Raw genomic sequence first — 21475 nt, 5'->3', positions numbered from 1 at the left:
TGTACAATTTACTTGACGAAGCTTTTGATTTAATCGATCACATGAAGGCGAGTCAAAGGTTGATTCAGTTCGAGGTCAATCCAGCGCTTATCCCTGGAACCAGTAGCTTCATTTCAAATCGCACGAAGGCACTTCAATATTGTAGCGTATTGTCGTCCCCGTAAGCGCTTACGTGCAGGATCCTGCAGGGGACCAAGCTGGGCCCCATTTTCTTTCTGGTCATGGTGAATGATGTTGCGCTGTCAAATGAAAATAGATGGAAATATGTCGATGACCTTAGCTTAGTGGAGATTGTCCCAAAATATCAGCAGAGCGACATGTGCAGTCAGTCACATGTTGATGCATTGTCTGAGTGGAACTGTGTTAATTCCACGAAACCGAAATCTGGGAAATGCAAGGTGATGCAAATTTGTTTTCTCTGTAACGGACCCTCTCCTCCTGTGATTACCCTCGATAATGAACTACTTGAGTCTGTGTTGTCTCTCCTTCCACTTGGGATTACAATCCAGTCAAATCTCAAGTGGGAATCTCAAGTTCCACACACGATTTCACGCTCCTCCCGATGCCTCTACATTTTGTGTAAACTCAAGAAAAATGGAGTAGCTACCTCTGATTTGGTGTTTATTTACACTACTTGTATCCACCCACTTTTGGAATTTGGTGTCCCTGTATGGAGCCCTAGCTCAACAATGCCACAATATGTTAGCATTGGGAGAGTTCATTTAAGAGCTGTCCGTATGATCGCCTTTCCTGAGCAATATCACAATGTCAATCGACTTCTGGCTTGTACTTTCACTTCAGTTGCTGCAAAGAGACCCAACATACTCACCAACTTCGTGAAAAGGAAGGAAGGTTGGCTGATGAGGAAGGTTGGAAAGGAAAATGAAGAATGGGAAACAATGGAAATACGAATGTGAAAGAAAATGAAGTAAGTGGAGGAGGAGAATGGAAAAATGGGCACAGGAGAGGAGAAAACTAACTATCAGAAAAGCTGATTTGGAGAATAAAGACAGAACAGAACATCCCTTCTTATACAGACAAGCACATGCAGAAGGAAACAGGGAATGAATAAGTCGAGTTCAGAGGAGGGAAAAACCTCTCGTTATTACTCCATACGAGAAGTGCAAAGTGGGTTGAAGCTATCTGTTCACTCTGTCTACATACGTCAGTCGATGATCGAGGAACTCCTTCATTTCAATTAAGTTATATATTTTGAACACTGTTGAACACAAAAAGCCTTGTTGACACTTTCAAAAACCTCCAATTTGGCAGTAGCAGTAGTTGTACAAATTCAGAGATTCTAAACCCTCAGATCAGAAGGCAGCAGCCTCTTCACTCTCTGCAGACCTGGATAAAATCACAAACTGGTCCAACAAGTAGAACATGTCTTTCAATCATGACAAATCTCACACTCTCACCATGTCTCTCCGAAAGGACCGTCTGGATAACTCTCCCATCTACTTTCTCAACAATCCTCTTAAAGAAGTTCTGTCACTCAAGCTTTTGGGTCTCACTATCTGCCATGATATTTCCTGAGAAAACCACATTTCCAAGCTGGCCTACAACGCGAGTCGCCGAATCAGGATCCTCCCTCGTGTAAAGTACTTTCTTGGCATGACTGAGCTCCTCACCATGTACAAAGCTTTCATCCGCAGCTTGATGGAGTACTGCTCTCCCCTCTAGGACGGAGCTCCTGCGTCACACCGAGCTTGGATTCATGCTGTAGAAACCAAGGCTTTTTAGCATCAATGGTATCTCCCGTGATGAAGATGATTCTGACGGGCTTTCATTCTCTCATGGTAGGTGGGTTGGTGTTTTTTCTGTCTTCTACTGGCTCCTCTCTGGCCTTGCCCCCCCCCAGCTCTTTCTGTGCTCTGTCCCCCTAATATTCCTGCAGGACACAAAATATCTGCCAGCAACCCTCTTTTGGTGAATCTGCCAAAATCAAGACTCTCTGCTCACGTTCACTCTTTCATTCCTCTTTTTCCTCACCTCTGGAATTGTCCCACACTGTCTTCAATCCCTCTCCTCCCTCAACGTCTTTTAAAACATCTGTTCACCACTATCTCTTATCTTCCCCCATCTAAAACCTTGGTCTTTTTACCCCTTGCAATCCACCCTAATTCCACCTCCTTCAAATTCCATTTTCTTTCCTGAAAGTCCTAGAAATGTCAATTTGTTTTATACCATGTGCCCTGCCCCAGCCCTCTCACTTCCACAGATCTACCGATGTCACTGTTCTCTACTGTTGTTGTGCTTCCCCCTCTCAAGAGTAAAGCAAATGAAGACAATCTAGATTTTGTTAATGTGACCTTTAAAAGAAACAAAAACCACATTTGACATTTCGAAGCAAATAAAATGATCCTTGAAAGTGATGTAAACTGATATCGATCTCAATTCATGGACAGTACTGTGTTAAACTTCTGTACGTTTTCCAGAAGTATGTCTTTATTTTGCACATTAGTCAAATTTCTTTTTAACAAAAACAAAAGTTAAATTACGACTGGGATTACGGACAGTAAAATTACAGTTCAGTACTTCGTGTAACCCCCACGAGCATTCAGGAGAGCACGTACACGTTGAGGCATGCTGTTCACGAGAATTGCCAAGGGTTGGACAGGAATCGCTTGCCATGCAGTGACAATAGTCTGCTGCAATTCACGCACAGAGGTGGGCTGCTGGTCCAAGTTGTCGATTTGACGCATTAATTCTGCCCACAAGTTCTCTAATGGATTCATATCCGGGGACATGGCAGGCCACTCCATATGCTCTACACCACGGTCAGCAAGAAAGTGTTGGATCATGCGAGCACGATGAGGCCGTGCATTGTCATCTTGGAAGACAAAGTTTCCTCGAAAGGCTGCACGAGCAAATGGAAGCAATGTTCATCCAGAATGGCCCTGTACTTGAACTGGTTCAGGTTTCCATTCAGAACAACCAGGTCAGTTTTGCCCCGTGCATGAAAAGCAGCCCAAACGGTCACCCCACCACCTCCAGCTTGGACTCTTGGCACGATACAATCTTTGTTGTAGGCTTCATGCACTTGTCTGCGCACTCGGACGTGGCCATCTTGACGATAGACCAGAAATCTAGACTCGTCACTGAAGATCACGTGATTCCAGTGTCCTGGCTGCCATTGACGGTGCTCTCTGGCCCACTGCAATCGGCGCTGGCTGTGTTGTCTGGTCAGGCGTGGCTTTCTCAGGGGACGCCTGGCACGATAGCCTGCTTGAACCAGTCGCTGGTTGACTAGCCTTCTGGATACAGGCACATTTGTCAGTTGCTGCCACTCAGCCCTAAGCCGATTAGCTGACTTGGTACAGCCATTGCGGACTAACCGGTGCAGCTGGCGATCATCCCTCCTTGTGGTTCTGCGGGGACGTCCTGGCCTCGGTATAGGAGTAGGGACACCCCTCTGAGCATTTAGTTTCAGGATCTTTGACACCTGACCTTGAGTGATGCCATACTGCCGAGCAATAGCACGCTCTTTCATGCCGTAATTTCGTAAAGCCACCATGGCCCCACTCACTACCAAGAGACTGGCAGCCATGGCCCCACTCACTACCAAGAGACAGGCAGCCATGGCCCCACTCACTACCAAGAGACAGGCAGCCATGGCCCCACTCACTACCAAGAGACAGGCAGCCATGGCCCCCCTCACTACCAAGAGACAGGCAGCCATGGCCCCACTCACTACCAAGAGACTGGCAGCCATGGCCCCACTCACTACCAAGAGACTGGCAGCCATGGCCCCACTCACTACCAAGAGACTGGCAGCCATGGCCCCACTCACTACCAAGAGACTGGCAGCCATCTCCAGAGGAAGCGGCAATAACTTTTGGAGACGTGCAGCAGTTGTTTTCCACTAATACAGAACGCAATAACCCTTGTATACCCGACTGTGAAGCCAATCGTCAAATGCACCTGTCCGTACATCTTGCCACACCACCTGTGATATAATTCTGTTGTTGACTTCTTGCTGCGACAGACAATCAGTGGCATGGTTCTTTTAACAAATAAATCACCAAAGTGTAAAAGAAACTCACCAGATTGATATACTGAGTTAAGAAAGTAAACCCAAGTCAAGAAAAAAAAAAATTCCATATTAAATGCCAGATCTGTATATACCAATATATATATATATTGTAACGAATTTGAGAAGTGTAACGAATTTGAGAAAATGTAAAGAATGTGAGAATTATGGTTTTGTTGTGTGTAAATGGCACCCTCCGTAATGTAAAGAAAGGTCGAAGCTCGTCCTCTTAGTTAATTCCATAAACCTACACACAGGGCACCATATATCCTTTTAAATAGTTAGTCCCTTATTTTATGTAGGTTAAGGATATGTTTCCCAATAGTTTGACTCTTCATTGCACCGAATATAAGAGTAGGCCCCTCTGACGCCCCATGGCAGCTTCCAAGTGCCAGGTTTGCCAGGTTTGCTGCAATCGACTCTTTAGCCACTTTGCTGCAATTTCATCCCCTGTCCACTGTTTGCTGCATTTGACTCCATCACGCACGAGGTAACCAAAGGAGAAGAAAGGCGTGTCTCCACCTCATCATCGGGGGGGAGGAGTCAGCCAAGCGCGAGGAACAAGGCGTGGCTTTGCCAATGCGTCATCAAGAGGGGCGGAATCGGTAGCCCTCGCGGCCAATCAAGGCCGAGGCGAGCTGACCGAGGGGCGTTTACAACGCACGCGGGTAAGAAACCCAAAAGCACGTTATAAAAGGACACGCGCGGGTTTCTATAGGGCTTTTTGGAGAAGATTGAGGTCCTGGAGAAGTCACAGAGTCCTGAGAAAAGATTGAGAGGTCCGGAGAAAATTGAGAGAGAAGTGTGGCAGATGTGCGATCCAGCTAAAGCAGCCAAGAGAGAACGAGACGTGAGGGGGTGCTGATACTGCAGCAATATGCCGAGACCCTCGAGGCCCTATTGCCGGTTGTGGAGACGCGGAGCTGCCAGCTGCTGTTCGCTTCGAGCACGGAACGTGGACCTCGACGGTGTGGAATTGCCCAGACCTTCCTGCCCTGCCATCGGCTTGGACCTTCTCCTCCCTCCAGTGATTCCTGCCATCATTTCCCCGTGTAAGTGTGATTGTTCGTCCGTCTTTCATGCTGTCTTGGGGTATTAATTAAGACTGCCATATATATAAGCTAATCATTGCACTATGTCTCCTGCTCCTTCCATTGCCTTATAAATCATCTTTCGTTTCCTTTCTGCTTAGTGTGTATAAATAGTAATAAATCTTGTTATTCCCTACTTTGTCTTTACTTCTTCATGCTCTTTCGGTCGCTTTAGAGGTTTCCATATTGAGTGTACATGGCGCGATTCGGCCAACGTTTCAGGATCGGGTTAGTCTTGGTAACGGTTCGGGCCGCAGCGCCATCTGCTCGGCAAATGAACATCTTATCCGCGGTCCGTAACAATTGGTAGTCAGGAGTTGGGATTCGAACCTGGGACTAAATTTATTTAGCCCAAATGTTGGACACCAATTGTACTATTGGCCGTAACAATTGGTGTCTGGGAGTGAGATTCGAGGCCCGAACCAAATTTTTTGTAACACCAAAAAAATTTGGTCGAAATTACGAGTGGCCGAAATTTTGTTTAACATCCCAAATTGAGTCGTGCCATGGACAATCAAGGCGAGCGGATGCAGGTGGGCGAACTCGAAGAGGGGTTAGGGGTAACCCAGGACCAGAGGGAAGAAATGGAGGAGGAGAACAATGGCAATGTGGTTGAGGGAGTTTCAGGTGCACAAAATGGCGCCCTCGCGCACGTGGTTGGAGAGGCGCAAAATGGCGCCTCGCACAAACGCGCGGTAGCCGAGCACACTGTACCAGCGGGCTTTAACATGCAGCAGTTTAACATGCAGCAGTTTAACATGCAGCAGTTCATGACACAATGCCTGGCGTACGTGGCCGAGCAGAGGGAAGAAAGGAAGAAATTTAGCAGGGAAATGAAAGAAATGGAAAACAGAATGAAGGCTGATAGTCAGAAAATGGAAAACAGAATGAGGGACGAAGCGAGGGCTGATAGTGAGCGATTGAGGGGCCAAATGAGGGACCAAGCAAGGGGTACCAGAAACCAAATTAAAGAAATAACTGGGGAAGCGGAGAGGGACAGAGACCGCGGGTTGAGCGAGCAGGTCCCAGGGGTGCACGAGGAGGTAACGCAGGTCGAGAAGCGCTGGTTGAGCGAGGCGGAGGAAAGCGCGGGTACAATGACGGGTATAGAGATCGCGACCCGGGGTTTGGGGCAGCCGGCGACCGCTGAGGTAGGAGAGGAAATTTTATTAAAGCCAGCGGTCGTTGAGGCGAATAAAGAAAAAGAAATAATGGGTATAATTAAAATTGAAGAGACGACGGAGGTAGCCCGGAAATTGCAGGGAGGAATGGAAAATGTGCAAAGTCCCTGCTCACATCACGATGCTGTGCTTAATAACACCAATGAAAGTTTGCAGGTGGTGTTGGAACGAAGGAGGAGGATCCCCCAGGTGAGTCGTTATGTGTATTGTGCGGGGAGATTTTGTAGAAGGATGTTTGGTGACAAAAGAATTTTCGCGCGATTGGGGTCAATATGGCACCCGGGCGTTGGTGAAAGGTCCCATGTGAGTGGAAATGGCACGCGTGTGAGGAAAAGGTGTGCGTCGGCGAGTGGGTGTGTTATAAAGTGTGGGAGTGAAATCGAGTGTGAGCGGGAATGCACGACGGAGTGTACGTGCGAGGGTGAGTGTGACACGGAGAATGAGTTGGTGGTAGCGCGAGTGCGAGGGAGCACATCGGAGCGCGGTAGTGGGTGGATGCAAGAGTGCACGCCCATTGTGAGTGTTACGGAGGACGTAACGGAGGAGAGGTGTGGACCGAGGTGTGCGAATGGCGAGTGTGCGCAAGAGTGTGCGCGAGAGGTGTGGTGTGTAACAGGGAGTGTGTCGGTGGAATGGACGGAGTGTGGGGGATGCACTGGAGGCGTTGGAACGCCGGGCTTTGTGAGTGTGAAATGGGTCGCATATGCAAGTGAAGCATCGACATTGAACGGGTTAGCGTTTAGGGCGACGGATAGCCGACGCGGGCGCTCGGTGCCCTTTGTTGGATGCTGGGCATCGCACGGTCGAGTCCGGGCCTTGTCGGGCGAGGCGACCGGTCCGGTTCAGGGGCGAGTAGGAGGAAGCGGAACGGAGCCCCCTGGCGGGGGCGGGGGCGGGGTTCCGACCGGGGGGGAGTGAGCCATCGGGCCCGGGACCGCAAGGTACCGAGCCGCGATGATGCGTGGAACCTCGGCCCGAGCATGCCTCCTCCCCAGAGTCGTGAATGCCGGACGGATCCAACTACAGGCGACCAAACCACCCGAATTCATTGCTCGGCTTTGCGAAGCCGAGTTTTAATGATGTGACGACGCACCAAGGCTCAGATAAAGCGGACTGTGATGATGATAGTGTTTTTGATCCGAAATTTAGAAACGTGAATAGAATTGGCAGTAATTGGAAAATTTTTGATTGGTTGCAATTGGATGAGCCAAATTGGTAGTGAGAGATGCCCGATGTGGTGGGATGGCAACTCTGCCATCTCTCACAACGGGGGCAAAGGAGCAATAGACTTATGGGGTTTGGCAGTGAAAACTAGCCCAGGAGGGTTAGGATATAGTGTGTAGGGACCTAGAGAAGATGACCTGAAGGTAACGGTAAGGTTTAGGTAGTGACAATGATACCTGTAGTGGGGACGCAGGTAGATTAGTGTGGATGATAATGACGAGGGAGCGCAATAGTTTGAAGGGACGACTGGGAAGCACAAGTTCCAGAGGGGAGTAGTTAGATGAGATGATGCCGTGTGTTTGAGGATCGGAAGTGTGTTGAGCAGGGTATGAGTAAATGATTGTGATTGTGAGTTGTGGTGAGATTGCACAGGTGTGCAACTGAACAGGTGGATGGAGCAGTGTATGAGGGAGTGATGGTGATGTGTGTTGTGTTGACCAAATGGTCCAGGGAGGAAGGAGGGTGCAGGTGGCACCAGGTGTGATTGCACAGGTGTGCAACTATAGGAGGTATGGAGAATGGTTGTGTGGAATAAATGGTCTGGAGTATATGGAGTATTGGAATGGATGGTCGTTGAGTGAGTATGGTGGAAACTGTGGAGTGGAGTGGATGGTGCGAAGGTGTGGATGGGGGAAAGGAGGATGGACCCCATCACGAATACCCGGGGGGGGGGGGGGGTAGTGTAAGAGTTAGGTAGAGGGTACAGGTAAATTGTGGTTGGATATTGGCATCTGTGGTGCGTGGTGGAAGAATGATGATTGAATGGGTGCATTAGTGTTGTGGAAATGGCTGGGCGTGTAGCCTGTTAGTGTGTAGTTGGTTGACACTCCACCACTGTGAGGATGTCGGCCAGGTGAGGCAGCAGGTGGGCTCTGGGAGCCGTTAGAGTTGTGGATGGGGCCCGAGGACCTGGAGGACGGACCCGGGTAGCCCAGTGCCAGAGGGCACCGAGGGGTGACAGAGCCAGGAGGGGCCTTCCCCAGTTAGATAGGTTAGGGTGAGGAGCTAGGTAAGCTCAGGTGGCAACTACAGTGGTGGAGGTGTGCAGGTGGGTAGACCTGCTGGGAGAGCTACACGACTCAGCCCGGAAATTGTGCCAGGGCACCGGGAGATGAATCGGGGGAGTGAGACCCAAAATTGAGAAGCACCACAGTTGGTCAATGGGAATTTGGTTCTTAAAACCGCATAGAGTAAGATGGCCAATGGATTGGCAGGGAAAGACCCTGGGTAGTGTAAAGTGTGTTAATGTCATTTAGAAGATAGTTAGGATTAAGAATCTCCTCGCACCATCTGCATCCACTCACCTGAGATGACGTACCTCCACACCATGCCAGGTGGTTTTTATTATTTTTATTGTGCAAATGTCTGGAATGTGAGACGCATCATGACGTGGGTGTGACATTGTGCTTTGTTGTTCCATCTCTCCCTCCTTATGAGGATTGATGATGAATTGGTGATGGCAAATTTTGGTTAGAGGGATTGTGGTGGCGAATTTGGTAGAGGGGAAATATGGGGGAGACGTGACAGTAGTGACGAATTTGTAAATGTGTAGATTGTTGTAAATATGGGGTAAGGGCAAGGGTAGAGTAGGTGACAGGGGGGGGTGACGTACGGTGGGGATGAGCTTTTCTCCGCTCCGTCTCCATACGCACCTCGCCTTGCATTGCCTTTGTTGATGTGTACCCTTGTGACCTTACCCCTCGCTCACCTGTCTTCCCCCCCCCCCCCTTGTCTCCCACATGAGGACTGTGCGCCACTGGGCGTCGAGGGGAGCGTGCGGAGGTCGCCTTGTGTGCCTGGACCCTCGCAACCAGCATGCATTGCATTGATGTACCACTTTATGGACCGCTGTTCTGCGGCCAAGTACCACTTGATGGACCCCAGGTTCTGGGGCAGGGCACCTCTGTTGGAGACCGGCCATAGTGGCCAGGGAATCTTGCTTGCGGACCTCGGTAAGGTGGCACCTATGTCAAACAGGTGGACCACCCTTAGTTGGCCCATGTGGCCCTAAATAAAAATGGACACGGTTTGTGCTTTTTATATTTCCAAGTAGGCCGCATGAAGCAAGAAGACATCGGGAAGAACATTGGCCCAGCAGAGAAGGAGAAGACCACCACCAGTTGTTTTTTTGTGTGTTTATTACAAACAGTAATGACTGTGCACTGGTTGGTGCGTTTGGTGGTTGGTGCTTTTGGGTGCTTTGGTGTTATTGGTACTGGTGCATCGATGCAATGCGTGCTGTCTCCTCCCTCCCAACAGGAATTCCTTCTCTTTGTTTCCCTAAAAAGGAAAAAAACACAGGTCCTGGGTTGCGTTGTAAATAAGAAATAACGTCACTGTAAACAAGTGAATCGTCTTGGATTGCGCTGAGGTTCGGGCTTGGAATTTCTAGGAGGAAGTATAATTTGTATGCAATGAAAGTACATGTAATATGGGATCGAGTAAGATCGAGTAAGCTTCACCAGTGCGCGTGCGCGAATTTACGTCACGTCGGCAGCGAGAAGGCGTTCCCCAACACGAACCAATCAGGAACTGCCACGCCCACTTATATGATCTCCGAATTCCTGTGACAGGAATTAGCGTTACACTGGCTGGAAGTCAATCGCTAAAGGCGCTTCCTCAGCGCCAATCACCAGTGCGCGTGCGCGAATTTACGTCACGTCGGCAGCGAGAAGGCGTTCCCCAACACGAACCAATCAGGAACTGCCACGCCCACTTATATGATCTCCGAATTCCTGTGACAGGAATTAGCATTACACTGGCTGGAAGACAATCGCTAAAGGCGCTTCCTCAGCGCCAATAATGCTCCCCACCGTAAATGTATAGCTTGAAAACAATTCCGCAATTCGGTTATCCTGTGGGCGCAAATCTGTTAGGCAGGGTGCAATGCAGCAGGGGGACATATTTATTTGTGTTTTAAAATTGTCGCACTCAGGGTCAGGTTAATTGTAGAGGGAATTACACCTACGTGTCACACTAAAAGTAAAGTTTTATAGGCCCGAGCACGGGCCTGAAGGAAGGAGGGTGCAGTGTAACGAATTTGAGAAGTGTAACGAATTTGAGAAAATGTAAAGAATGTGAGAATTATGGTTTTGTTGTGTGTAAATGGCACCCTCCGTAATGTAAAGAAAGGTCGAAGCTCGTCCTCTTAGTTAATTCCATAAACCTACACACAGGGCACCATATATCCTTTTAAATAGTTAGTCCCTTATTTTATGTAGGTTAAGGATGTGTTTCCCAATAGTTTGACTCTTCATTGCACCGAATATAAGAGTAGGCCCCTCCGACGCCCCATGGCAGCTTCCAAGTGCCAGGTTTGCCAGGTTTGCTGCAATTGACTCTTTAGCCACTTTGCTGCAATTTCATCCCCTGTCCACTGTTTGCTGCATTTGACTCCATTACGCACGAGGTAACCAACGGAGAAGAAAGGCGTGTCTCCACCTCATCATCGGGGGGGGGAGGAGTCAGCCAAGCGCGAGGAACAAGGCGTGGCTTTGCCAACGCGTCATCAAGAGGGGCGGGATCGGTAGCCCTCGCGACCAATCAAGGCTGAGGCGAGCTGACCGAGGGGCGTTTACAACGCACGCGGGTAAGAAACCCAAAAGCACGTTATAAAAGGCCACGCGCGGGTTTCTATAGGGCTTTTTGGAGAAGATTGAGGTCCTGGAGAAGTCACAGAGTCCTGAGAAAAGATTGAGAGGTCCGGAGAAAATTGAGAGAGAGGTGCGGCAGATGCGCGATCCAGCTAAAGCAGCCAAGAGAGAACGAGACGTGAGGGGGTGCTGATACTGCAGCAATACGCCGAGACCCTCGAGGCCCTATTGCCGGTTGTGGAGACGCGAGCTGCCAGCTGCTGTTCGCTTCGAGCACGGAATGTGGACCTCGACGGTGTGGAATTGCCCGGACCTTCCTGCCCTGCCATCGGCTTGAACCTTCTCCTCCCTCCAGTGATTCCTGCCATCATTTCCCCGTGTAAGTGTGATTGTTCGTCCGTCTTTCATGTTGTCTTTGGGTATTAATTAAGACTGCCATATATATAAGCTAATCATTGCACTATGTCTCCTGCTCCTTCCATTGCCTTATAAATCATCTTTCTTTTCCTTTCTGCTTAGTGTGTATAAATAGTAATAAATCTTGTTATTCCCTACTTTGTCTTTACTTCTTCATGCTCTTTCGGTCGCTTTAGAGGTTTCCATATTGAGTGTATGTGGCGCGATTCGGCCAACGTTCAGGATCGGGTTTAGTGAAGGCTAATGACTCGAACTTCGGGTTGCTAAAAACCGCTCGGCAACTAACTAGACCATCCAAACCGGGGTTCGAGCGGTACTTGTCTCCCTAGTCTGCGGAGGGACGGATAAAGGTATTCGGGATAAACCCTGGGCCCATAACCCTGATCCGTTCCATCCCGTGGGATAGCGTTACAAGTGCCAGGACCGGGGAGACGGCCAGCTTAACAGGACAAGGGGCTAATCACCCCTTGCTAATGGGAGAGCCGTCCCCCGTATCCGTAACAATATATATATATATATACATATATATATACATATATATATATATATATATATATATATATATATATATATATATATATATATATATATATATAAAGACGTTCAGGAAATTCAGGAAGAAAGAACAAGAAAGAACGTTCGTTCAGGAAGAAAGAACAATGAACAACATTAGCAAAGAAAAAAAACCCATCAAAAACCACAACAACAGATGAACAGACTAATCTTACAGGAGCTTTTAGCCTTGTAAGAGCAAAGCGGGCCTTGTTCGTGGAATTAGAGAAGCCAGACGTGGAAGCTCTTTTATGGAGAATGTATGTCTTAAATAAATATATAAATAGGTCGTGGGTTTAAACGTTAAGATTGGAATAAACTTTCTTTCCTTCAAGTTACAGTGACTATTCAGTGTACACTCACATAAAGTGGGACATAAAAACATCATGCGGACTAAGTTTGGCATTTTTGTTAATATTTTTCGTAAAGTGAAAACAATTATACAAGGTGAGGATTATAAATATCTTCAAATGTTTAAAGCCCGACTGGGGTAAAAACATCAGGATGTGCTGATAATGTGTTGGACACCAAAGCAGTCTCACCTTTTTAGCAGATCCTTGGAACCCTGGAAAGGAAGAACACAAAGGATTACATCGACATATTTGAATGAATGAATGTTTCTTTTTATTTATAAAATACAAGAGAGTCAACAGAAAACAATACCCCTGCAGTGTTCAATTATATACTTCAAATTTAATAAAATAATGATTTTAATGATCGCCAAAAAAATCCAGAGGTTTAATGTAATTGAAACAGTCTTATGCATCACCCTTTTGCATTGCAATAAGACAACGATGAGTCACAGTTTGGGAGATGGAGGCTTTATTGATCACCATAGAACACAGCATTAATCAGCATTGACAGTCTGTGGTGCTCTCCAATATGGGGTCTCACTCCCCCGATTCATCTATGCTGTGCCCTCGCACAATTTTGGGGCTGGGTCGTGTGGCTCCCCTAGCAGGTCCTACTTACCTGCGCATCTCCGCCACTGAACGTCGCCACCGGAACTTGCCTAGCTCCTCACACTAACCTACTTGGGGAAGGCCCTCCTGGCTCTCTCACTCCACTACTGCCCTCCTTGGCATCAGGCAACTCGGGTCCTTCCCTTGGATCCTCGGGCCCCACTGAACTCTAACCTGGCTCCCAGAGCCTACCTGCGGCCTCACCTGGCTGACAGACTACCAGTGGCGGAGTGCTCAACCAACCATACGCACCCTGGGCTAGCCTGGTGTTGGGCGGAGCCTGGTGTTGGGCCAGCGGCTAGGGTGCCGGCTTAGGATCCTAGGATCCTGGGTTCGAATCCCGGTCGATCGCTGAATTAACGCCAGGGGGTTGACTCAGCCTGTCATCCTTCCAAGGTCGGCTAATTGAGTACCAGTTCACTGGTAATTCCCTGCTTGTCGTAAAAGGCGACAAAAAGGGTTGGCGGCAGGAAGGGCATCCGGCCGTAAAACATTGCTTCAAAAAGGGGACCAAAAAACAACAACAACCACGGTCCCCGAAAAAGGCCAACCCCCGCTTTGCGGGGGAAAAATGGCTTCTAAAGGTTTTTTTTTTTTTTTTTTTGTTATACATCGTCATATGGCGGTTTCTTCTTCACCCCTGATATTGCACCCGCTCACTTGCATATATCGATATATATCATTGTTAGTCGAAGTATTATGAAGGCATTTATGAAGGCAATTTGTGTTCTGCAGTGTTCAAGTAAATGATTCAATTTAAATGAGGGTTTAAAGACATATAAATAAATTAATTCCAGGTTTTACCGCTGCCTTACCCAGACTATTTTGCATCACCCTATCTAACATATTACATTAGTTTTTCATGCCTGTTGTTTGTGTTCTTTATAACATCCTTTTGAAAAAGTTTCCTGTTTGGAATGATTTTCGATTTTGTTTGACTGAGGGAGACAGAGTAAGATATTATCTCACTCCTCTGCACAATTGGGACAAATTCTGATAAATAAATAAATAATAAGATGAAATAGGACAAATAAAATGGGATGCATTCAGAGCCAAAGTATGGTAAAACCACAAGCTTATCATCCTATTTGTGTTCAAAATATAACATTAAATTTAAATAAGCTGTTCCTCGATCATAAACTGATGTTTAAAGTTTCTCGGCAGTCAGACGGATATACCACTTGCTTAACCGTGCTTTTCATTGCGCGTGTACCGGGTAATAAGGTAAGATTTTTTTCACTTCGTGAAGAAGATAAATTTCATTTTCATTTTACAAGCAGAACTGCACTTCCCATTGGTGAAAACACCTGATTAGATAAATATGTAACCTAAACAGTATTCACATGAACAACATTGAATCATTCAGGAACAAAGTATGTGAAGCAGTTGGTTGAACATCATTCCTATTTGTACATGGAAGGGAGGATCCATTGATAGACCATGGCAAGAGTAACGTGAAATTGGCTAGGCCGATTCTAAATTGGGAATTTGGGTTCAGCCAATAGCTGGAACAAGTGACATCTATGGGGTGAGAATGTGAATTAGATGGGTTTGAATTGGTTAAGTTATATTGTGGTTAAGATAGGCTTGTTTGTTTGGCTTTTGTTTTTGCCATTTATCTTCCCGCTCTCAGGATACCATATTCAACAGAGGGCAGAAGATCAAAACCTTGAAGAGTTTGTATATGGAATTGTTGTACATAACTGCTTTGCATTTTATTGAAACAAATGGAGTGGAACATTAAGAAGAGTAGTTAAGGTTAGCTCCTACCAGAGTCTTATTCGTCAAGTTAATTAGGTGTGTGACTATAATATCTGCCAGAATCTTGGGTTCCCGGTGGAGAACCTTGGTAGGAGCCAAACTTTCTGCGAAGCGGGCTGTGTTACGTGGTTAGAGGGGGGAGGGAACCATAGCGAGACTGTGATAAGTGTAACATGGTCCGTGTGTTTTGATTAGGTTAGATTGCCATATATCAGGGACCTGTCAGAGCAAGTCGTTTTGTTACACGTGAGTCCGAGGTAACATATGTAATTTATAGATGAGGTAGTCAGGGTTAAAAAAAAGAAGAAAAAAAAAAAGGTATGCATAAATATCACATATGTTGGCGGGGCCAAGTGAGCAATTCCTGCCATGAGAAAGTGTCACACATTTCAATCAGGCTGCCACGATCTCTCCAGCCAGTGTGTGCCAGTCATGGTGGTGTAGTAATGTGCTGCTGGGACTGGAACATCAATTTTTAGTTTGTGTGTTCCAATGACAACATCATGTCAGGAAAGACAATAACGGCACTCTTCGACGTCACAACGTCAACCGATATGCCTCCGCCCACATTATTGCATCATTATAATACTTGTATCACGTTTGATTTAAATCCATTCGGCTGTGCCCAAGGTAGCATGTTTTTACCTGACATGACCTCTGACCTTTGGCCTTTGATCTTGGGACCCCCAAAATATAATCAGTTAATTTTTACATCATTATACATATCTGTACCAAGTTTGAATTAGATCCCTTTAACCATTCTCAAGTTAAAAGATAAATATCCTAAATCGGGACATCCCCACACCTCACTTCAAATACAAGACAATGGTAAGGATAAATAAAAGAAATGTTGTTTGTGGGTGAAAGCTTATCTGTCCCTGGATGTAGCGTCCGTCAGGAATCGTCCAGGCTCCGTGGTGTTCGCTCTCCGTCAGGCCCACGTACGCCGCTGCCGGCAAGCCTCGCACCCTGCGTGATTGCCCTCGAGGTCTCGTGTGTGAACGCCGGGCAAGAGGATCGTCGGCGCTCCAACGTCCATCGTAACACAAGCAATTCGCAAAGGAAAGGTCCAACCGGGAACGAAAGGCAAAAGCAGAAGGGAGGTCCGAGGCAGGAACGAAGCCAAAGCGAGAAGGGCAAAGGGAAGAGAGGAAAATGCCGGTCAGCGAGTCGTTTTACTGATTGTCTTCTGACGTCAGCTTGCTTTCCCTCCAATCAGTGCGTCGCTTGTTGGTAGTGGTTTCGCGCCTTCCGCACTGATTGGCCATGGTGTCATCGGTCAGTGGCCAATCAGTGTGTCACTCCTTGACCTTCCTTACCCCCAATCACGGGGAAGCTTTCTGCCCCTCCCCTGACCAATCACACGTCCCTCCCTACTCTCCAATCAGTGCTCTGGTTGTTGCTCGCCCATCCCCCCTGTCAATCAAGAGTCCTTCTGGGCGTGGCTATTGCCTGCCCTGCACGATGTCTGCTTGCCATGGCGCTGTTGTACGCAGCTGCTTCGTGCTTGTCTTTTCGGTCAGTCATTGTGGCGGCGGGGGATTAATTAATGTGGTGCGCTATTGGGCCTAGCTAATTTGTGTGATGTGCTGCCATACGGGACAAAGGGATGATCACCAGGTCTGACACACAGGGGAATTAGCTTCGTCCCGATTCTACCTATCACCGGATCATCCTCGTATGATCACAGGTACACACTTAATCCGACATTCTGGCTAACAGAACTTATAACATCGAGATTCCCGATCCCGACAGACAAAGCACCTACACCTATGCGGATATACCGAAATCTATATATGCCTACCCAACCGAAATAACAATATCTTTTGGGGTGAGAGGGTTGCTTTGACAGGCCCCTCCGTTTTGGGGGAGGAGGGATGTGAAGGAGAAAAAATTTACCCATGCAAAGAGTGCTTAAACCTCAGTGTTGTCCAGGTAAAAAAAAAAAAAAAGGAAATTGTAATACCCTCTAACCTAAGTGTTGCCCAGGTAAAAAGGAAATTGTAATACCCTCTGCCACCATCACCAGGTGGCGCTACACGGTACACATTTACATAGAGAATTTATACAATTTTTAGCTCACCCGGAACAAAGTTCAGGGGAGCTTATGCGATGGCGCGTTGTCCGTCCATCAGTCCGTAAACACTTGAAACTTCTTCTCCAAAACTGCTGATGGGATTGCGACCAAATTTGGCACAAATGATATTTGTTGTGTTGTGTCTAAAGTTTGTTCACGGCATTAACAAGATTGGGGTCTAAGGGGGTATAGCGGGGTCAAAGTGGATCCAGGTTTAACCCCCCAAAATTGGAATTTGCTTTTTCCTCTGAAACTACACACACAATTTTGATGAAACTTGACCACAACCTTCACCACCTATGTGTACCAAAGTTTGTTCACGGCATTAAAAAATATCTGCGCCTTTGGCAGTCTATGGGAAGGGGGGGGGGGGGGGGGTTTTGTTTGTTTTTTTGTATACAAGATCGAGGCTCGTGAAAGAGCGAACATTAATCACACAGAAAGACAAACAGACACGCGAACATTAATCACACAGAAAGACAAACAGACACACAAAACAAATAACATCGGGAGCGGTAGACAAGATGGGGAGAGAGGGGGAAGGACACAAACACAACATTTGAGAGCAGTGACCGAGAGACATGGAGACATTGAGAGAACTGTGGGAGGGAGAGGGCTTTGGGGGGGAGGCATGGGAAGGGGGGGGGGTGGGAGAGGTATAAAACATATGGACACTGCCAAGACTTTCAGGAAAGAAGTTGGAATTTCAAACAAGGTGGATCTGGGGTGAATTAGTGGGGGTAGAAAAGATCAAGGTTTTGGATGGGGGAAGATAGGAGATGGTGGTGAACAGCTGTTTTGAAGACCTGGAGGGAGGAGTGTGATTGAAGTGAGTGTGGGAGTTTGTTCCAGAGGCGGGAGAAAAGAGAAATGAAAGAGTGAAGGTGAGCAGAGAGCCGAGATTTCGGCAGTTTAACCATCAGAGGGTGGCTGGCAGATCTTGTGCGACCTGTAGGAATATTTGGGGGACAGAGCACAGAGAGAGCTGGGGGAGCAAGGCCGGAGAGGAGTCGGTAGAAGACAGAAAGACCACCTACCTGCCTGCGGTGAGTGAGTGAAAGGCCCTCAGAGATAGCTTCATCGCGGGAGATTCCAATGATTCTGAAAGCTTTGGATTCAACAGCGTGAAGCCGAGCCAGGTGTGAGGCAGGAGCACCAGCCCATAGGGGAGAACAGTATTCCATTGAGCTGCGGATGAAAGCCTTGTATGTGGTGAGGAGCTCAGGTGTGCCAAGGAAGGACTTCGCACGACGGAGGATGCCCAGTCGGCGACTGGCTTTGGAGGCCAGCTTGGAAATGTGGTTTTCCCAAGAAATATCATGGCAGATGGTGAGACCCAAAAGCTTGAGCGACAGAACTTCTTGGAGAGGATTGTTGAGAAAGTAGATGGGAGGGTTGTCCAGTCGATCTTTTCGGAGAGACATAGTAAGAGTGTGAGATTTGTCAGGATTGAAAGACATGTTCCACATGTTTGACCAGTCTGTGATTTTGTCCAGGTCTTCAGAGAGTGAGGAGGCTGCAGACTGCCGATCTGAGGGAAGAGGAATGGAGCGGCAGAGAGTGGAGTCATCAGCAAAGAGATACAGAGGATTTTCCAGAGAGTCGGAGAGATCATTGATAAAGACCAGAAAAAGCACAGGGCCCAGCACACTGCCTTGGGGAACTCCAGCCTGAACGGGAAGGGGAGATGAGAGAAATCCATTCAGGGCCACACGTTGACTATGACCAGAGAGGAAGTCCGCAAGCCATGCATGGAGATTTCCATGGATACCATAGGAGGAGAGTTTGGTGAGCAGAGCTGGGTGCCAGACCGTATCGAAGGCACGTGATATGTCAAGGGAGACAGCTCTGATTTCCTGTTTGGCATTGAGGACCTCCATCCATTGTTGAGACAGCAGAAGCAGCATGTCCAGAGTAGAGTGACCTGGTCTGAAACCAAATTGATGATCAGAGATCAAGCCATTGGAGAAGAGGAAAGATTTCATATCCGAAGCAATGATGGATTCCATGACTTTGCTGATAATTGGGAGCAGGCTGATTGGTCTGTTGTTGCAAGGATCTGTTTTTGCACCTTTTTTGTGTAAAGCGGTAATGTTTGCTGATTTCCAGGATGCTGGCAGATGACCTTGAGCAAAAGATAGGGTGAAAAGAACAGAGAGAGGGTGAGATAGAGCGGCAGAGCAGGATTTTAGGACCCGTGGGCTGATGCCATCTGGTCCAGTTGTAGAATCAGAGTCGAGGTTTGACAAAAACTCCTCCACCTTGTCAGGAGAGAAGGTCACAGAGTCCAGGAGCAGTTTGGTTCGACTGGGAAAGGTGGGAACAGAGAGAGATGGGTTTGGGACTAAGGATTTTGAGGCAAACACAGAGTTGAGGCATTCGGCTTTGTCACGTGCGATGTCAACTGTGTGGCCATTTGAGGTAAGGGAGGGGATGGAGGGGGAACAAACACCAGAAACGGACTTGACCAGACGCCACCAGAATTTGGAGGAAGGAGACAGGTTTGAGAGTTCATTCTTGAGTGAGGAGAGATAGTGCTTCCTGGCACTCCTGAGGGTAGACACACACTTGTTCCGAGCTTGGTGGAAGGAACTGAGATTTCCTTCAGTTGGATTAGCCTTCCAAGAGGCAAAATTTTGGGGGGGGGGGGGGGGGTTGCCCCCCAAAATAGGTATTTGCTTTCTTCTCAGAAACTACACATGCAATTCCGATGAAACTTCAGCACAACCTTAATCACCCATGATGTACCAATGTTTGTTCAAGGCATTAGAAAAAAAAATTAGGGTCTTAGGACGTATATGGGGTTGGGGGTGGGGAGGTTCCCCCCAAAATAGGTATTTTTTTGTTTGTTTGTTTAAAGTCTTATGATTGTGTTAGTATGATCCTACATGCTTCCCTGTCTTCTCGCAACCATTGATATTGGCTTAAAACACTGGCGTCATTGGGGGGGGGGGGGGGGGGGGTGTGGATCACACCGGGTGACACCAAATTTTTGCAGTGTTTCAGCAGAAATGTATTAATTTTTATAAAAATATCCCTGTAGTTAGTTATGACAACAAAAACATTTTCCATAAGCCCAGCTTACTTGTATCAATACACATACAAGGCTAAAACTCGATGCCAATTTACTTTTTGAACCTTCTAATGTGCTCCGGTCAGAGCGGTCATTATTACCCAATTACAATGACGCTTCAAATCACATGGTTTCGTCTGCACGCGCAACAAGCACTTCAAACTTTTGTCAAATTTTCTGGTGTTTTAGCTACAATATTGTGGTAATTAGTATTTGTGAACCTATATCAATAACTTTTGAGAATGAAGTAGTAATTAAAGGAAAAGAAGGAGAAAATAGAAAAGGCTTCCGCTCAGTTACTAATAATGTTGTTACTAATAATGTTGTAACTAATAATGTTGTAATTCAATGTAGAAAGATTTTACAAAACAATTTTGTTGTTCGTATTCATATAATCTAAGAAATATTACTGTAATGACTGCCAACCAGATGAGTTTTCATAACCAAGCAAACCTTTCATTTCAGTTTTGCCATGCTAAAGGTTATGGCGGTGTAGCAGCTGTGGGAATGAGGTTTTAACTGTGGTTCACACCTTGTTTTTCTTAACAGCACTTTACATATTGATTTTTGTGACATACACCGGCAACATGAGGCTCCATAGCTATTTCCATATTTTAATTAGTGGTCTTTTTAAGTTGTCCGCGATCGCGATCATGTGGTGATGCGATTTATAGCAGCCATGTTTGTTCTACGAACCGGAGAACATCGTGCTGAGAGTGGACACTGAAGTCTTGTGAGAGATTAATTAAGGATCCATAGTTGGTATGTAATGAGTAATCTCATTCGTTTCCTCGATACATAAAACGTTTATTACATTGGTCGTTTATAGGACATTTGTTTCTTTAGCTGGAAGAATTCGATTTGATGTGTAATCATTGTTAACGGTCCGTATTCACCATTGCTGTTTTCTCGTACAGATGGACAAGAAGTGTCATTGTTTTTGTTGAAGCCAAAATTGTGAATTGCAATTTTTGTAGATTGTAATGAGATCTGTCGGTAATTTCATGCTCATTTCTCATGTCGTAGTTTCACGGAGCCAACAAATAAACGGCTTCTGTACGAGACCCAAGGTTTCCCGAGATCTCATTTGTGCAGTGCTCCTCTATTACATAACCTGAACCTTAACGGTTACAATTACATTTAAGCAATTTACAACTATATTTATCACATATTATTCGATATTTTTACAACGATATATTTTGTTTCAAATATTGCTCATTTCTTTTTTTTTTATTGTGCAGGGATATTCTATCATGCCACATGGAGTGCATAAATCAATACCAAAGAGGCCAAGTGGATGCCAGCAAAGGAAAGCAAAAGAGGCAAGAATTACATCATTCAAAACACTTGCTGGATCCATGCTTCAATATGTCAAAAGACCGGATGATGGCCAGGGTTCATCAAAAGACACTGCTCGTCAGTCTCCAATTGTTAAAGCTGATTCTTCTGATGCCAGCATGCATTCTGCAGAAGAGCAAGGAGTGGAAATGGCAGAATTTGAAGCAGAAGAG

The 21475-nt window shown here is 46.7% G+C and overlaps 1 protein-coding gene across 1 annotated transcript in view; it reads right to left on the bottom strand.

Annotated features, from left to right (window-relative positions):
• Window positions 1-21475, bottom strand: part of LOC137416027 (E3 ubiquitin-protein ligase TRIM21-like) — a 77111-nt gene that overhangs the window by 23343 nt on the left and 32293 nt on the right. Inside the window, exon 4 of the mRNA XM_068101555.2 lies at window positions 12634-12656. Within this exon, the coding sequence (XP_067957656.2) occupies window positions 12634-12656 (23 nt within the window). The remainder of the gene's footprint in view (window positions 1-12633; window positions 12657-21475) is intronic.

This window comes from Myxine glutinosa, chromosome 1, assembly GCF_964187855.1.
Source record: "Myxine glutinosa chromosome 1, kmMyxGlut1.1, whole genome shotgun sequence".
NCBI classification, from domain to species: domain Eukaryota; kingdom Metazoa; phylum Chordata; class Myxini; order Myxiniformes; family Myxinidae; genus Myxine; species Myxine glutinosa.
The sequence above is the reverse complement of the archived record's forward strand: the minus strand, read 5'-3'. Positions and strand labels throughout refer to the sequence as shown.